This window comes from Ochlerotatus camptorhynchus, unplaced genomic scaffold (genome assembly GCF_037179485.1).
Source record: "Ochlerotatus camptorhynchus isolate MF236.1 unplaced genomic scaffold, CSIRO-AGI_Acam_v1.1 ptg000577l, whole genome shotgun sequence".
Classification (NCBI taxonomy): domain Eukaryota; kingdom Metazoa; phylum Arthropoda; class Insecta; order Diptera; family Culicidae; genus Ochlerotatus; species Ochlerotatus camptorhynchus.
Window position 1 is genome coordinate 1,931,665 of NW_027041058.1, and position 19,311 is coordinate 1,950,975.

At 36.2% G+C, this 19,311-nt stretch overlaps 1 protein-coding gene across 3 annotated transcripts in view; it reads right to left on the reverse strand.

Annotated features, from left to right (window-relative positions):
* Nucleotides 1–19,311, reverse strand: part of Pkn (serine/threonine-protein kinase N) — a 264,865-nt gene that overhangs the window by 171,535 nt on the left and 74,019 nt on the right. Inside the window, exon 1 of one of the 3 annotated variants that reach the window (XM_065236875.1) lies at nucleotides 5,484–5,645. The exons of 1 other annotated variant lie outside the window; for it this stretch is intronic. In XM_065236875.1, coding sequence (XP_065092947.1) covers nucleotides 5,484–5,588 — 105 coding nt within the window. In that variant the 5' untranslated portion in view covers nucleotides 5,589–5,645. Of the gene's footprint in view, nucleotides 1–5,483; nucleotides 5,646–19,311 lie in introns of those variants that run through there. One more of the 3 variants, XM_065236878.1, reaches the window with a different exon arrangement.

Consider the following 19,311-nt stretch of genomic DNA (forward strand, 5'->3'; position numbering starts at 1 on the left):
GTCATCCCCCTGGCATTTTTTTTTTAAAATACTTTATTTAAGAGATTTTTAGCCTTAGACTAGTTCATCTATCCCTCTGGCAAATGCTCCCTTACGAGACAAGCAATTCATCCGACCCCAATCCAGCGCAACCGGCAACACGTTGTCAATACCACCATCAGATAGCGGCACCAGCACGCACGGGTGAGTCACTAGCCAAACCAAACCGATCATTAAACGTGCTGCCCACAAAATCAAGACACGTCCCCTCGAAAATGCAATCGAGAAATGTATACGAACAATCTTCAACTGGAACGTACTCACTAAATCAATATATCCGGGAGCGGATATATTGATTTAGTGAGTACGTTCCAGTTGAAGATTGTTCGTATACATTTCTCGATTGCATTTTCGAGGGGACGTGAATCTTGTTTTGATGTGTCAGAAAAAGCATAGCAGGAAAAACGCAAGTTTTAAAAGTTCTTCAAATCTACCTGTAGTTTAGATATTGAAGTTTTATAAGCCAAATAACATTTGATGGAATACAAAGATGTGTTACCAAAATATTTATCATTCTTCAAACTGTCCTTAAACTGAGATATTTTACAGTTTAATCGAAATCTTGTTCGATATCCACCCAGAATTGTACTTTGAACATTGTGTACTTCTCGGAGATAACATCATTTAAAATTATTAGTTGTGTTTAAATCGAGGTTTACATATAACAAATCATCCCGGACATCTGATTTTGAAGTTCTGCAGACTCAACAAGGTATACGATGATTTTACTCAACGATAGAGTAGGTAAACCTTCGTGAAGCCCAATAATATCATTGGTTTGGTTCATGCAGGTATAGAAAACCTGTTAAAATACTGAATTGCCAAAGCAGGAACATTGTAAACCCACTTAGATACACATCAAAACAATTAAAGCAAGTAAGTTGCTGTTGTAGGTGGAGCACTTAGATTAAAATCATTGGTTTGTTACAAGCGTTGACTTGGTTCACTTGGTGAATTTTTTTCGAGGTGCCCTTAAAATTATCTTTGGAATTTCCTTAAAACTCTTCGCAGAATTCCTTTCTAATTGTACCTTAAAAAAAAGTAAAAGACGATTTCATTGGTATTTTTCACGGCACTGTACTGAGGCAAATAAACGTAAGAATTTCCTAAGGTCGACTTTTTCATAAGCGATGAAATATTTTCGTCTAACATGAAGTAGCTGTTGTACGCCTTTAACCATTTCATTTTCGCAAGCGTTGAAAGACAAGTCTCGATGAACATTTCAAAAGGTCCTATCTGCATTGATCGATTCTCTTCATCGATTTTCTCTTTTGTTAATAACTCAGCTGCAAAACCTTTCCCTGTCGTATTTGACGTTTTGGACGCTAGATAAGAACCTCCTTTATCAAACTATGTAGTAGAATTAGCGCGAAATCTGTTTGCATAGCAGTGGTTATGAAAAGAGAATGTCAATGAAGAGAATCGATCAAGGCAGATAGGACCATTTGAAATGTTCATCGAGAAGTGTTCATCATATGGGCCCGTAATCTCAACATTGCAACAGTTGGACATTTGTGTAATTTTCACTGGTGACCTATTGAAAAATAATAAAGTGTTCATTTTAACAGATTCGTAGAAAATTTTTCAAACGATTGGCTTGTTTAGAATTAAAATCTATCCGTTATTGACAGAGTTATAAGTAATCGCTATTGACAGAGTTCTAATAAACATTTTTTTTAGATTACCTAGGTATGTGTTTTAAACATAGATTTGTGTGAAATTCTCTGACTATGTGGCACTAGTGATCAGGATAACTTTCTGGATGAGTTTCTGGTAGAGAACATATAATTTGACGTTTGTTTTGTGTCATTTGACGTATAAACGATCAAATTTGAACGTTTATACGTCAAACGACACAAGCCAAACGTCAAATAATATGCTCCCTACAAGTAACTTCACCAGATTGTGGCATCCATAAGCGCTCGTAAAATGCTGGATAGGCTTTATCTCGATATCATGATCTTCAAGGAAGTTTCTGTCTTCGAGAAAGTTGACCAGGTGACCCAGGCTTTTCAGATGGTATACAGATGAGTGCATGATCCCTAATGTTCATGTGAACTTTCTGCATTCAGGAATGCTCAAAATAGCTGGGATACGCTGAAGTTCGATTTCAAATCTTTCAGATTTTTTTAAAACTTTATTAACGAGATTCTCAGCCAAAGGCTAGTTCATCTCTAAAATATTTCAGAAGCATACGCCTAGAAAACTAATCGGAATCTAATCGATCGGAAATAATCATGGTGCCGGATACTGAATATACCTAAATATGCCGTGCCACAGCTCTTTCTTCATGGTTTTTCAACAATAGGTTTTCGATAGACTTTAAATTAATCATTTACCACATTGGCCGCTCTTGGAACCACCGGAAGGCCGCTAAGGGAACTAGAACTAGGAGCCTATTTCATGTTTGTATACATGTATGTTAAGGATACCACTCATTGTTGCAAGGAACAGTCATTAAATAGTGGATTGTCCACCACGTATGACTTGATCAAGTACGATACCTGGTTGTACTCAATATACCATTGCATGAAGAGCCAAACACGGAGGGTTGACCCGAAAGCAGAGAAACTTACGCGTGATCCACGGGAACAAGATGAATCTCCTTCCAATGATAAAATTTTTCCAACCCGATACAGAACAAGTCATCATACGAGGGGATTGCCCAATGAGTGGGGAGAAGAGCCCACCTTCAATTCACGAAATGTTAACAACAGAGAGTTGGCAATTCCACTCTCCCGATCCAAATCGCTTCAATCAGGTTCAATCAGGTTCCATCTCTACTCAATGAATGTGTGCGTTAATAAGAAAATATGTAGAATATAAGAATATGCTCAGTAATCAAAAACGATCCCTCCAAGGTAATCGAGCATCTCAAAACCACAACACTCCACGACAAAATTTAATTAAGTTTTCGCTTGGTATGTAATGAATTACGGGGATACGCTCTAGGGACCCATTTCATTTTTACACCAAAACAAGCCGCCTATGATTTGCAGCCATTTCAATTGGTTTTCAATTGTTAATTCTCAAACTTGTTCTTCACTGAAAGAATAAATCAAACATTTGTTAGACATTTAGCTTCTTCAATGACTGCATTGTCACCTAAAAATTAAATGGGATCCTTTGAAGCATTTTTATTCCGTGATAATGACGAAAGCTGTTTTGTAAATAACGTCGTGAACCGTCGAGATTTTGCAGCACTGGAATTATCCTAAATTAGGATAAGTCCAAAGATATTCTGAAGAGAACTTCTAGGGAATAAAGGAAAGTCTTCTTAAGGAATTCGGAGGAAAATTTAAAGGTAGTTCTGAAAAAAAATCGACAGGGACTGTAGGAGAACATTAAATGAACTCTTTGAAAGAAGTTATAAGTGGAATTCCATTAAAATTGTGAGGAGAAATCAAGGAGCATTTTATGGAGAATTTTAAGGAGATTTTTGAAGAAAATTTGAAAGGAACTTTTAAGATAACTTAAAGAAAATTCTGAGGACAATTCGAATCAAATTTATAATGACATTTTCAAGAAAATCATGAAAAGCACCCAAAATTTAAGAAGAAAAAAAATTGTGATTGCAATGTCAATGGGATTTAAAACTGCAGATAGTTCGAAAGGAATTACATCATTCGAGCAATCACGTTTTCTAAAAGCAATCACGTTTTCTAAACGAAATCATATTTTGAGATTTTTCTGCTAGCAATTTAAGAAAAGAGGGTTCTGTGTACGATAAGCCTACAAAATCTGCATTCCAAAACTGAGCGACAAACAGCTCTAAGGAGCATTAACATTTTTCGTCAGGAATTTAGGAAGAAACCATTTAGGAAATGCTGAGGAGATTTAGACTTGAGAATGCTTTAAAACCTCGATAAAACTAGCAACACAAGTAAGTTCCGAAGGGATTGTAATATTAGTTTTAAGTAGAATTCCAAGGTTTTTTTTTCTGACTAAGAACTGGAGAGTTTCTTGGGGATTGTGAGGAGAATTGTAACGAAAATTTAAACAGAGTTTTGAGGGAAAAAAATGGAAGTTACCCTCAAATTCAAAGCAAATTCTGAAAACAAATATGAGGTTGATTCCAGAGAAATTCTGATGAGTGTTCAAAGCCTAAGCAGAACTTCAGGGGAATTTGGACAAACACTCTAAAGACATCAAAGCAGGCTTGATGGAGCCTCGCTCGCGAGTTTGAAATGAGCTGAGTCTAGCATTTTTCTGAGGAGTAGAATGCCTAATGCCAAATCATTCCACTGAGCTTCAGAGCTTGAGAGCGAAGGGGGATACAATGAGTGAGGTTTGCTGCCATTCATGTTCATGTTTTCTATCACACACTCTTACTCTCACACTGGGTGAACTCTGAGCTGCTTGCGTCGAACAAAAAAGTCATCCGGAGTCTCGAAAAGCGCACCTCACGTCAAATCATCCTCGCTGAAGTTCACTCTCCCTCTCTTTCGAGGAGTTTTTGTTTACTTCTTCCATATTCCTGCTGCCACTTACTCGAGGTCAGGACTGGCTAAACTCGCAGGACAAGAGTGTTTTAAAACCTCCAGTTAGTTTGAGGAGTTTCAGCAAGCCTGCATCAAAGTGAAGACAGCTACAAGAAGAATATCAAGGAACTTCTAGAAGCTTTCCTGGTCTACTTTTGAGAGAATTCGTAAGGAGTTTTGGGACATTGGGTATGCTATAGAGCATTTTCAGAAGAATTTCAATGAATCTCTGGGGAATTTCAATGGAATTTTGTGAAGTATTCTTAGCAAAATTTGAAAGAATACTTTGTTAATGGTGAGGTGGAGTTACTAGAAATTTTACAATAGTATTATGAGCAAAATTCTAAGTTGATTTTAAGTAGAATGTCACGGCAATTCTGCGGATAATTATATGGTTACTCTGAAAGGTTTACTGAGGTCATTCTGAGGAAAATTCTAAGGGAATGTTATACAGAAATAAGAAGAACAATTTAAGTAAGTTTTTGCAAAAATAATTTTGAATTGGTTAGTTAATACCAACAATTTTCATGAGAGAATTCTTAAAGCGTTACGGATGAAATTGGAGGGAAGACCAGAAAGAACCCAAGATTATTCGTTGCAAAGTTGAGCAAATTGCCTTCGAAACCTGGCGCTTGTTTTAATCAATTAGGAAAGGGGCGTCAATCTTATCGTTTGCCAAGGGCGTGGCAGGGATACAGGAAAGTTATGATAGCATTAGAGTTTTTATAAATTAAGGAAAATGACGATGTCCAAGATCTTAACCATTTTATCTCTGCCGTAAAAGCCTTCAAATCTGGGAATGTTGAGAAATTTCTCTGAGTTTTAGTGACAGTTTTTTCCCATACATTAATATAGAATCTAGTTTTTCAAAGAATAACAAATATCAAGAGTTGCGTGTCAACACTAGCGCCGGCATTCGTGTGTTAAATTTTTGCAGCAAATCCTAACTTTCAAAATACCTACAGTGAACAGATATCCTTTCAGCTTCGCGGTCAAATCCTTCAACAGCACCATTTTGCTCGACTTGTAACTACTACAGCTGTAATCGTTGGGGTCGTTGATGCTCATGGTCCTCGACCTTCTCGATTGTTATCACCTTCTTTTTCTTCTTCTTCGGCGTCGTCCAATAACAACAACAACAGCACCGAAAACTTTCAATCAATCAATATCCTTGAACCACCAGTTTTCACCTCTTCAATTGGTACCTTGAGCCTCTGGCAGCATTTTTCTAACGCTGCTCATCATTCACTCACTTCAAACTCTTCATCCAATTATGAGAGCAAGACGAGAACACTTCTCGAACCACTTCTCCTCTGCTGAATGGGGTCTTTTCCCTTCGATTGCTTCTCAAGAGACACTTGCTTGGCTTTCGTTCACACATTACCACATCGTCGTACGCGCATTTTAGCTGAGTGATGAAACATTAAAACGCAAAAAAAAACAGATTACACTCCTTTTTCTTCCTCAATCAAAACATCTCAATTTCTTCGATAAACTCACGGAAACACACACACACAAACACGGTTGACGGTTTGCGTTGATTGCTCACTTGCGGTAGTTCAAACACTTGAGCCGTTCGTTGGTACGGAAATTTCTCAGCTGCTCAGACCCTGCTCTTCTGCGCCAAGAGTACTGAACCTAACCTCTCTGCCAACACTTCCTCTAAAGCAGTGTGTAATAAGTGACTGTGCAGAAAAAAATATCGCATTGCAATCCTCTCGTGCGAGGAGGATCGTATGAAACAGAGCAGAGGGTTGCTAATTACAACCTGATGCGAATGAACGAACGACCGGCGAGGGGGCTGTCCCGGTAGGGTATGACTTGCTCTCGAAACTAATGATAGGTAATTACAGTTCGATTTTTCATTTTAGTTTGCCGATCGAATCGCGTGGACAGGTTCAAGAGTTTTAGTGTTTGAGGACTTGACGTTTCAACCTCATTCTTTGATTTTCTTCAGGACTTTTAGTTCGAACGAACCAAACCAAAAACACACTTCCCGATGAAATAGATGAACCAGGATGTCGAATCGAAATCAAATATAATATCAAACGGTTTATTTGCATGTGTGGTGGGGAAGTTGATGATGGCGCTTTTCGCCCCAACTTCCGACCACAAAGTTTTTCGCTGTTTATTTCGTTCACTGTTTCACTCTATGCTCCATGCTCGGATTCGATTCAGGAAGAAGCTACCCACGCGCGCAACGTCGGTCGGTGGAGATAAACAAAAAATTAACCCCATCACGAGTGTTTACGGAGCAGCCAGCAGCCAAGCCAGCAGAGGTGATGGTGGTGGTGGATTCGAACCAGAAAGAAAAATCGCGTAGGAGAATCGTTACGAATCCGAGAGGCGATAAAAAGTAGTGAAAAATGTGGTTGGCGTTATGACGTGAAACAAGGTAGCAGCGGTTGGGAGTTATATGGTCGGTTGCACGGCCGATTGAACCAACTCGAATTTGAGTTTCGTTTGCACAAATTCGCGAAAACGTCAGTTACTCATCGAGTGAGAAAAAATTTCCATGATTTTCCAGGAAAAACATTTCGAATATGAGGAGTCTAGACTGAGTAAAATTTTCGGAGAAAGGTTTTTGAGGAAAAGCGAGGAAACATTTACTCAGTCTTTGAGTTTGCTACGTTTTTGTGATTTTGGATGAAAATTTACACAATTTTGAGTCGATCTTGTCGGCGGTGTGTTTGCTTGGTTGGTTGGTGGATTTGGGCTGGAGGCGCGGTGGGTGTTACGACGATCGAGATTGAAAATTCCCAGGCATCGAGCATCAGATAGAAAGTAAAGTGATTTGATTTTAGCATCTGATAGACCGACGGGCTGCCGGTGGAGTCATCCCTTGGTATTCGGTGTGGGATTAAGCCGGTGATGGAAATTGAGTTGATTTCCTGGAAATCGTTTTACCGACAGAACTATTTCCGATAATCGAATTTCATGTGGATAATGGAAAAAAGCGCATGATGCTCGGACGTAAAAGCACCACTCAAAGCCTAATTCGCTACTGGATGAAATATAAGCGAACGAAGTTAGCTGCGATTTGACAAAATGTTTTTGAAATAAGGGCTTTTAAAATAACAGCCTCAGACGGTAATCAAAATCGAAAGCTCTATCAAAATCAAGAAAAATCTCTGCGAATAGGGTTTGGTCGCAACATGCAACATATAACAATAGAGGTAGACATCAGCAAAAATGCTGTTGCACTAAAATAACCTAAGGATTAATATCAGGGCTGGTAGTGAGTATGTGATTTAATAGTAGTGACTTTAGTGACTGAAATAACGAAAATAGTGACCAAATAGTGACTTTTAAACAATAAAAAAGTGACCAATAGTGACATTTATTGGTCAGAAAGATATGGTTTCAATCTCCCATTGATTTCGATTGCCACTTCGAGAAATTTTATAAACTCACAAACCCGCATTTTTCATGTTTCTAAAAAATAAAACAAACGGTTTATGGATCCCATTATCCTCAAAAAATAAATATGAATTGAATAAGCATTTTTTTAAACAAACTATTTACTAAGTTGATATTAGCATCGAAAGCACACATTGATGATTAGATCGCAAAATTGAGGCATAGAGAAAAATGTTCAAATTCAAAGATTTAGACAAATTTTGACAATTTTATTAAGACAGTCAATTTTAAATATCTAGGATATTGATGAAGCGATGCGATAAGCGATTAGTTTTTTAATAAAAAAAAAATCGTTCTCCTATTTGTAGCCGCTATAATGCACTGGTCGTCTCCATTCCTTCCAAGAAAAGAATCTTCTGTAACACAAGGAAACAAATTCATAACTGTGGGACATAGACAAATTTTCTAGATCGCAGTTTTCAAAAACCTTTCATTACTGTGGAACGAAGAAAATTATCCCAGATGGAAAGATCACGGACCTAAAACAAAATTTGAATGCGTCTAGGTCTAAAAATCTCGATCGTGAAAAATTAGGGATTTAGGGATGCATTTTAGAGTTTTGGACAAAGGGGTAAGTCACTCAGCACATTGTGCCCAAATTAGATTCGGCACATCTTCGGCACAATTTCGTAGGCATTGGATCATTTTAAATAAAATGGGATCACTGCTAGACAACTGTCATTGAAGTTGTTCACAACATTATGTAATTGAATATACCAGGGGAACTCAGACCAGCAGTTAAAATATAGATCTAAATACGAAATGTAGGTTCTAGAGTGGGCGCAAGAGACAGAGACAGTTAATCAGACCTCATTAATACCCTTAATTCAAATAATGCTGCAACTCACACCAAACAAACTACGGAAGTCTATTCATCATCCTCTATAGTCGATCTTGAACCATGTTCCCCACCGGTTCCAACTCTTTCCGGCCGCTAATAGACCCTTGCTTTTCACATCACGAAAGGCTAGGTTTTTGTTCTGCCTTTGAGGGCATTATAAAACCCTAAAACACAGAACTTTTATTATCCTATGAACACAAAACACCAAAATTTCGCACACCCGCCACTTCCCGCGTCATCCTCAATCCGATTTATCCCTGTGATTTCAAACAAAACATTCAAGGTGCCAGAAATACCGGGTTGCCGGGATGGGCATTTTACAAACAATCGCAGCTTGCTCTATGACCGGCACAATCGGCACACCTGTGGCACACTGACAAAAAAGATGACCCAGGATTGGTGTGCGGAGTGACCTACCTCTTGGTTTTGGACCATTTTTTGGGCCTAAAAATTCGAGATCTCTAACACAACCAAATTGAGAAAATTGCAACCTGCGAAACCTCTTACAATTTGTGATAGGTCTATAACCAATTCGAGATCAAACAAATAAAAATATTAGTGATTTCATCAATATCAATTTTACAGTTAACATTTCCGTCTGTTCGCAACTTTTCTTGTCCGTCAGAATTTACACGCATTTTTAATGAATCTTTCTAACACACATTTTTTACCAAATCAATATGTGATTTGATGTGAGTTTTTGAAGTAATTTTTTTTTACTCTCAACATCGGTAGTAAAAAAGTGACTTTAGTGACCTTTTGATGAAAAAAGAGACTTTTTAGTGACTGGCTCGAAAATAGTGACCAAGTCACTAATAAGTGACCTGCTACCAGCCCTGTAATATAAAGGATGTATTCGATAAAAATTGCACACACATACATAGCTGTACCTTTTTTTTAACTATTATACTAAATAACTTTAAATTTTCAGAGAAAATTATTTAAAGAGTACTGAACAAATATGTCCTGATTTAACTACCAGGTTTGTTTGCGGTCTTAAAAATTTCTTACAGTGGCAAAAAACTGCTTTTTGCTACATGGGCTAGTTTTTACTTTTTTTTTCATTCCTTGTTCACTTCATTGACGGATTATGAATCTTTAAAGTGTGATAGAAATACTGTTTTTGTTGAGCGTAAAAGGATTGATTTTTCATTTGTTAGGGTTAAGATTTTTTTTTTGAACAAACTGGGAAAACATTTTGCAGTGTAATTTCTGATCAATTGCACAATATTTTGAAAAATAATATTTGGCAAAAATATGGTATGGTTCCAATGACTAAGAAATTATTTTATTTTCTTTCATTAAATTAAGTTAAAAGAGCTAAGTCTGTACAAGTTGTGAACAAATTATCTATTTTTTTAATATTCCACGTTTTTTTTTTAGCATTTACCGAACAGCTCCGCAATTAAAAAAAACCAGTAAAACCATACTGACTGGATTAAAACCAAGTGTGTTGTAACCTCGTACGTGAAAAATTTACGATTTTCAGAGTTGGGAGGACATGCTATACTTATATCAACATGAAGCTAGAGAAAGTTCTGAAGTGGATAAACGCTACCCGAGCAGAGAATAAAAACAAAATGAAAACAAAATGAAAACTTAATTTGATCTTTGATATAAGCGTTCGTGATAATATATTTTGCCTACCGTGTGGTTGAATTAACAGTAACGGGTGGCAACTAAAATTTTGGAATTTTTTCGAGGCCTCTATGCAAATGTGTATGTGTTAGCTCTCTCTCTCCTCTTTCTGCTAGTATTTTCTGTTTTGTTTATGCTTGCTCAGTTTTGCTCAAAATGCCGTCGAAACAAGAAGTATTTTGCGAGCGCGTTGTACAGTTCTACGAACTGCACAGAAATCTCGGCAAAAAGTATACGGTACAACATTTTAAAAGCGAAAATGTTGCGGCTTCGACTGTTTACCATATCCTAAGATCCCCAACAACTGCTCGCAAGCAAGATAGTGGAAGATCAGCCAAAATTATGCACGCAAAAATTTCCGAGAAAGGCATTTCTAAGCCATGGTTCAAACCCTCTGGTTTGGAAATCAATCAATATGTGTAAAAGAAAAAAATGTTTGAAGAAAATTTTGATCCCGTTTCTACAAAAACATCATTCTACAAAAACATCATCAACATGATTTCAAAAATATAATTTGATATCATTTTGAAAGTATTTTGATATCCGGCTTTGCTCGGGTAGAGTACGGCAGTGTGATAATTGCACAGAAATTGGATTGGGAAATATCTTTAAGATTCGGGGAGTTTTATTTTAAGTTAAAAACTCCGAAATTTCCAAGATTCTGGAACATGCACTGTAAACGAAACTAACTCAGAGAGTGAGTCACTTTTACTCAGTTGTGACAGGAGGTGGCTGGGTTCGATTCCCGGTACGATTTAGGAATTTTTCGGGTTGCAAAAAGTCTCGACTTCCTTGGGTATGATTGTACTTGCTACACAATTATAATAATGCAAAAATGGAACAGGCTTCGAAAGCTCTCAATTAATAACTGTAGAAGTGCATCTAGAATACTAAGTTGACGACAGCACGCAATGAGCTAATATGCGATAAGCAATAAGCTTAAAATGTGAAGAAGAAGAAGCTCTAAACCGAACTCGAGTTTTGTCTCTTTCATACAACGTTTTCAACGCATTATTTCTATAACGCCTAGGTAGACTATCAGCACGAAACGAAACTGAAAAAGAAGCACGCTTAGAACGAAAAGCTGGCTGTGGATTTTCTCGTCGTTCCTTTGCTCATCGCTTTCGATGAACGTAACGTCGATTATCGAGTTGAAACGACAGCTCATTATGGCTTTCAATCCCTTTTACCGACACTCTATCACCATTCACTGCTCTTTCAATTTGTTTAATATGCGTTAAGTCCCGTTTTTGCTGCTGTTTTTTAGATAAATAGGGGAAATGACGGCTTCGGCATGACAGACTATTTTCGGCAACCCAAATTGAAACACTATTTTCACTGGATTTTCTTACGAAAACACTTCGCTGAATGCATGCAAACGATTCTTTATGCTTTCAGCTTCAATTTGACTATATTTTTACCACTGAGAAAAAGCAATCTAGCAGGGTTTTCTTGAAATGAAACACACGCACTACAAATTGTAGCTGATTTCGAGCTGCCGATAATAGAACAGCAGATTTACATGCAGTTCAAATGGAACGGTTGCCGACAATACTCGCTCTCACTAGAGAAGATTGGAGCTTTGTAAAAGCGTTTCAAAACAGTTTTTGACAATTCTTTCGACTGAAATTGTTAGAACAGCTGGCAGCAAAAGATTGTAAACAAACCAATACTGCATATGTGTGCGTTCCTTAGAGAAAAAGGCTATAGAAAGAAGGTCGCTGCTTAGGTTGCCGAGAATACGTAAATTCCCCTATGTGCATGGAAGACAAATTAAACATACTACGCATAATCTTCAAAAGTGTTCACGTGAGAAATGCTTAAGGTGATTCGCTTTGCCATCCTTATTCCAAGTAGAAACCACGTCAATACTTTAAGTGCACACATATCAGCTTCTACGACACGTGCAACATTTAAATTGCTACTCTACAGCATACATGAAGTAGCAATTTCAAAGGAAATGGGGCACTGATTTCCGAGATTTGTGTAATTGAAAATTCGAAGTGGAAGTGCATGTTTAGCCTACGTGGCGGCCATTTGTGGACTCTACAAGCAATCACCTTAAACATATATTTTCATATTCCGTCATAAACGTCAGGAAACCTCATGAAAGACGCCGGGCAAAGCAGGTGCATAAGAACGCTTATCAATTGTTGTCGGGCTCTGCCAGCTGATCAGTCGATTTGCGACCTCTGTGCACCTGAACTCCGATTCTTACCTCCCTTTCTGCTCGGTGGGGTTGCTGGCGGTGATATTTGCCGTCAGTAATGCGAACAAGAACGGGGGATCATCGTCGTCACTAATGCACTATTGTTTATTAGTCGGTAGTGTCAGTGATGATGATGACAGAGCAAATAGATAGGTTTTTGCCAACTCTAAGTAGCCCGTGATTATCGCTACCTGGGACAGTGCTGCACAATTTCGACAATACACGGTGATACTCAAAATTCTGCTTTGGTCACTCGTTTGAGCTAACAGTCATCGTCAAGGCAAACCATGTCAATTGTCAGTGGCATTTTTGTCAGTGACGAACATGTGCTGATTTGTTTATTAGCTAAATTTAAAATGAAATTAAATGGCTTGAGGAAAACAATTACATGGAGCCATTAAAGTGAACAAGCATCTACGGCCTGAACAGCTTGGATAACAATAATGTGTCTCAGAATGCAAGAAGTTACCCTTTCTGTTACCAGGTGAATCTTTGTCATTGACGAAAAAATGAATGAGATTTTGACAAAGATTTTTTTGAGGATCAAGTCTATCATTGACTGTGTGAAGAACAATTTTGTCAATATCGCGCAAAAGTCTGTCAATGACTGGGGATGCTATTCGGCTTGGTGCTAGTTACGATTTGGCCGTCCTGAATGAACTATATCCACCTCTTCAAGGTGGTTTGTTTACAAGGACGTTAATAGATGGAAGCAACCTCATGAAAGACGAAACTATCAGCTCTCTTTCACTCGTACGTTTCACCGAAGCTTCAAAGAAAGACCAATGAAGCGACGGGAGAAAGAGAGACAAGGGATTGAAAATTTTCATGTAGACGCCTGAGGTTCTATAATGCTGCGAAGCTGTTCGACTTCAACAGAAAAAGAAAGCTAGCAGTCTCTTCGTCGCATCGATTTTGTCGATTGAAGTTGATATTGTGACGCACTGCTCACAACTAAGACATTCTCTTAACTTCTCCTCACAAATCCCTCCGAATTTTCATCAAAATGAGTTGGGCATTTAAGCTAAAACTTGGAATGTTTCTCTGAATTCTTTTGAAGTCTTCGTATAATTATTCGAAAATTTAATTGTAATCCTCCTTAACATACACCCTAAGTAACCTGCAAAAACTCTCCCAGAAAATTCTTGAAACTATCATCAGAATTCCTATACTCCGTTGAATTGCCTTTTGAAAATAATAAATTATTCATCTGATTTCTCTTCTAAAATTTCCTCAGAATTCCTTAGGTGATTTAACCTTAGAAATTCCAATGGGTTTTCAATAAAAAATTCCTTTGAATCCAATTCAGGGTTTTTTGGAATTCTACTCGGCACTCTAAAAAGCAAATTTCACTTGATGCTTTCCTTATAATTCTTCCCAGAATTCCCTTGGAATGAGGTCCTTGAAATTTCTCATACTGTTCTTCATTTAATTCATCAATTAAATTTCATGTGTCTTAAACAGTATGGAAGGTTTCATATTTTGTTTTTTTTTTTAAATCTGTGATTTTGAAAAATTATCAAAGTACGACATTATAAAAGTATAACTTCGTCCCAGATTTTTGAAATATTTTGCATCATTTCATGTTCCTAGAAAAATAGTTTTTTTGCACTAACTATTTTATTTGAAATTTCTCATGAAAGTCATCTTTTAGAGACTTTTAAAACTCTTTAAGACGAATGTTTTATAGCGAAATTGGTTGCCTGTATCTCTTCTAATAAAAAAGAAATACCCAAATATAGTAAGAAATATGAATAAATTCAAATTGATTTTATACGAGTTTAAAAATTAACATACCTCTATTTTTTCATATTATTGAGAATGACATACGCCCTTCCAAATTCCGTAAAAAAACTTTTTTTTTGCTTGCCCCAACCAGAGATATTAACATTTGAAAAGTGCATATTTTTAGTATAAAAACGTCAATAACTCTTGATCGGCGAAAGATATTGACAAGCTTTGTGCAGCAAAAATTTGCGCCTTCTTAAGATCTAAAAGTTATTTGAAAACACCTTTGCTGAGAAATTCGAAATAAGAAAACTAGAGCAAAACAACTGTATTTTTAAGAGCCACCCTAACTCAATTTAAGAAAATAGCTCTAAAACGGCCAATTTAAAAGATACAAAAAAGTTGTTTTCTACAAAGTTGCTTGAAATTAGCTCAACTATATTTTTGCCGAAGAATGTATACCTTAATTTATTCAAACAAATAAGTTAGATTTTTGATGTTAATGATAATAGGAACCACCCTAGAATTCATTTTCATAAAAATGAGGGCCTAACTATAAGGAACAACTTTTTAGAAGAGACTTTCAGTCTAAAGTTTCAATTTCAGCCTCAAAACATATCATTCCACCTAAATCTGAATTCTGGACCACTGTGCATTGATATACATTATAAATAAAAGAGGCCCTAATACATTTCCCTGACACATACCAAAGTAATTCTCATCGGGAGTAGAAACAGAATCATTAAAAACAACACCAAATCGAAGTGTGCTAGTCGGCATAGCAATGACTGTTTTGTTCTCTTGTGAATGAATAAACAGACAATTACAAAGAATTAAAAATATGCTCAAATTCTGACCAAGCAAATATTTTCCTAGCTGACGTAACAACTCGATAACGAGTTTTACAATGCAACGGACGAATTTTGAGGACCATTCTAAATAAATTTGACAAAATTTTCCAGGTAATTTTGAGAAGCATGTAATAAAAATTGACAGGAGAACTAAGGGTGAATTCCAAGGTAGTTCTAAAGATACTATTATCGGGATTATGAGTAGAATAATAATTTAAGGGAATTTAGAACATTATTTCAAAAAAACAAAAAGCCGGAGTAGCATTCCAGAAGGTTCTAAAAAAATCCAATTATAATGAGAGTTTCTTGAGAATTTAAAAAAAAACATTAAAAGAAAATTCGAATAGATTCTCTCAACGTCAGTTTGAGATGAATTTCTAGGGAATTGTGAGTAGAAATTTAAGAAAATTTTCGAACAATACTTTCTAAATTGTAAAGGGCAAATCAAGAGATTTCTCTAGAAGAATATTTTAAGGAAGTAATTTAATTTTAAGTAATTAAACCGAATTCAAGTCACAAATGACCTAAACATTTTAATTTTAAAGTAGCTACAATTCCGTTTTGATTCTTATTTTGAACACTTTATAATTGTATCTTGAAATACCTATACATATATCAGTGAATTTTCATTTTGAAATTTCCAATTTTTCCCGGTTTTTCCGAATAAAATCTCGAAAATTTCCCGGTTAGTAATATTCAGCAAGAAACTTTTTTTATAACAAAATCAAATACAAATTGTCGAAGGTGTTTGTGGGAAAATTATCTTTAGTAGCAAAACTATTGTAATCTTTTTTTTAAGCAGAAAGTTTGATGCAACTAAATGGGTCGCTTGATTTATTCAAACCCGAACCATAAATCTTTATGATAACGTTTTTCAGTCTAGTCTTGTCTAGTCTAGTCTACACATATATACGTTTTTCAGTCATCCCAAAATTATGGGACAGCTAATAATGATTATGAATCAGTCTGTCCAGCGTCAACATTTGTGTGATCGATTAAAAGATACAAAAATCAAATGTTATCTTCGAAACACAGTCAAGCTACAGAATATCAGAAAAAAAACCAAAATTGTTTAATTCTAAAAAAAAAATTATTTAAACTTAATCAACTCAATGGTCTATTTAGCAATGCTTTTGATATGAAATTATAAATTATATTTAAAATGTTGTTCGTCAAGTACAATATTTATATGAAACTTTTTAACTAAAAAAATACTGTTTATTTTCTCCTAAAAGCTTTCCTCTAGATCACAATTAAACTCTATTTTTGAATCTCAATGTTTTCAAAGCCCCAGAATATACTGATAGATTTTTGTAAGGTCACTCGGCTATCGAGCTAAATAAGTCATTAGACTGAATTGTGAAGAGTAGGGGATTGAATTAAGAAATTGTTTTAGAAATCTTGAGATCTAGAGGAACTGGTTGAAAATCTCGGACCAAGAAAACGTTTTAACACTTCGTAGTCTGCATCAATTTTTCTATGATCAGGGTGCCGACTCAACGAAGAAAACTAAATTCCCTGATATTCCCTGATTTTCCAGTAATTTTTGAAATAAATTCCAGATACAGTGCCTACCCGGTTTTGGCAACACAATTCCATGAGCTATAACTTTCCTCAGAATATATTGATGCTTTCTGGACATTTTTTCATGAAATACCACACGGACCTCTAACCCATGAATAGTGGCCCAGTACAATTTCAAATTAAATAAAGCGTTCCATACATTTTAGAGAATGCAAAAAAGACAAAAATCTCGTGTTGACAAAAGCGGAAAGGATCCGCATTCTACCTTAAGGGCATAAATTCATCAAAATTTCCAAATCATCTTCATGGTGACCAGCAAATCTCCATTAGTAATTTTCCCGTTTTCCCCCTGGAAGTTTGGAAGTTATCGCGGTTTAGTTATTTTAATTAAGCACAGCACTGAAAGCGATGGAGCCGAAGGTTAAATGGATAATTTCTAAGACAGCAGCACCTTTGCTGGATCTTGAATTTGGATCTGCTACAGGTTCGAAGTCTTCACAATTTGTGTATGAAAATGTCGCTCAAAACTTAACATGGTTTTTATTTGATTGTTATCAAGCCTTTCCTTTAGATTCATTTCCTTTCACAGAGATCTCACCAGAATTCTTCTTAAATTATTTCCAGAGAGAATTCCCTTGAATTGTTTTTTATAATAGTACAGAAATTCTCTGTAGAACACTCCAAACAATTCTTAAAATTCATCCTTACTTCGAATTTTAAACTCTTTCTAAGTATTCACTGGAACTTCATTTTTTTTTAATTTGCATGGAATTCTCCATAGAATTCACCTCAGACCAACAATTGAAAACGGCCTATTAGCTTTTGTGAGCAAAACTTGTAATACCCCTTCCCTGCCAACACCATATGTTATGGGAAATACTTCTGCCGAGAATTGTCTTCAAAATTTGCTCAGAATTATCTTGGAGTTCTCCTCTAAATTTTTCTGAAAATTGCATGGAATTCTCATTAACATTTTCTAGAAATTCCTTGGAAATGCACTTGGAATTATACTCGGACTATTCTTAAATAGATCTTCGCATAATTATTTTGGAACTGTACCCTCAAAATTCGCGTTCCTTGGTATTTTTCAAGAATCCTGGAATCCTCTTCACTCTTGGTAGATCTAGTCAAAACTCTCCTAGAGGTTTTCGTAATGCTACCTAGAAAATATTCTTAGAAATAGGGGAAATGGCTCTAATGTTGGCCTATGGATCTAACATTGGGCCCATCGCTAAAAATTTGCTATTGATCAATTTTATCTAGATGAACGCATCATTGGGACGGTACTAATGGATATTTCTGGTTGCTATTGAAAATTTAGTCGATTGCTGAATTTATGTATGGGCCCAAATTAGGGACACTTAGGCCGAAATTACATACATTTCACCTACCTTGGTTTATCTCTTGGAAAAAAAAAATCTAAAATTCTCTTAATAGTTCTTCAAAGTGAAAAATGAAAATCTAGACCAGTCCAAGGGTCTTGAAATCTTATTGTTTTGGAAGACAAGAGAGAAGGTATATTTTTCCAGATTTGTCAACTAAATTCATGGGATTTTCCCGGAGACTTCAAATTCCAGCTTTTTTCCGGTTTTCCCGATTCACTGGTCACTCTGCATTTCACATATGAAACACTTGTTTTTAATCCCATTATATTTGTTTTGCCTTGAGCACATCTTGAGACCCAGCTCCGTGAGAAAATTATTCCGGATAATATGCTTAACCAAAAGCTAATTCGGGGGCGGATTCCTACGGTCGAAATTAGTAAAAACAACGCTTTCTTCTCCAAAATTCGGTAAGTTAATTTCATCTAAATTTCAATAGCAGCAACATTACCATACTAAAACTTCACTGTGAAGCTAATTTTACGGTCTAACCAGGTTAACAATGAAGACCTAGAATACTTAATACAGCCACTCTATGTTGTCAAAGCAATGCTTGTCAACGTATCTTTGAATCATTATTCAATCATAAAAGTGCTACTCCAAGCAATAAGAAAAAAACCTCCTAAGCAAGACCATTATCCTGAATTCACATTTAGTTAGTTCTCTAAGCTAATCAAGCTGTTAAGAACACAATAAGGAACACGAACTAGAAAAAAATCTTTATCTTCTTTTAAAGCTGGGTTTAGACAAGGTAAGTCAATTGATCAACTCAGTTAAATTCAACTGACTTGAACGTGTAAACTATGCCATTTAACTGACTTGAATTGAAAAAAAAAAAGTTGAACCAGGTTCCACTTTTCAAGCCAATTGAATTCAACTGAGTTGATCAAGGACTTGCCTTATCTAAGCCGATAACGAAATTAACTCTTAATCATTCTTGCATTTACTCAAAAGCGCTCCAATGCGCTCAAGGGATTGATTTTTGTTGGACACAGCTGGATCTAACAGACGCACTTGCAAAAATGCAACATCAAGCATTGAACAACCACAACTTCGCAATTATATTTAAAATTTGAAATTGAAACCATCCTCAAACTACAACGAGTTATTAAGTTGTTTGAAACTAGCAAAGAAAGTGATACTTATTAATATGTTTCTGTTATAAAGAAATATTTCCCTGACTTTGAATTTCTGGTTT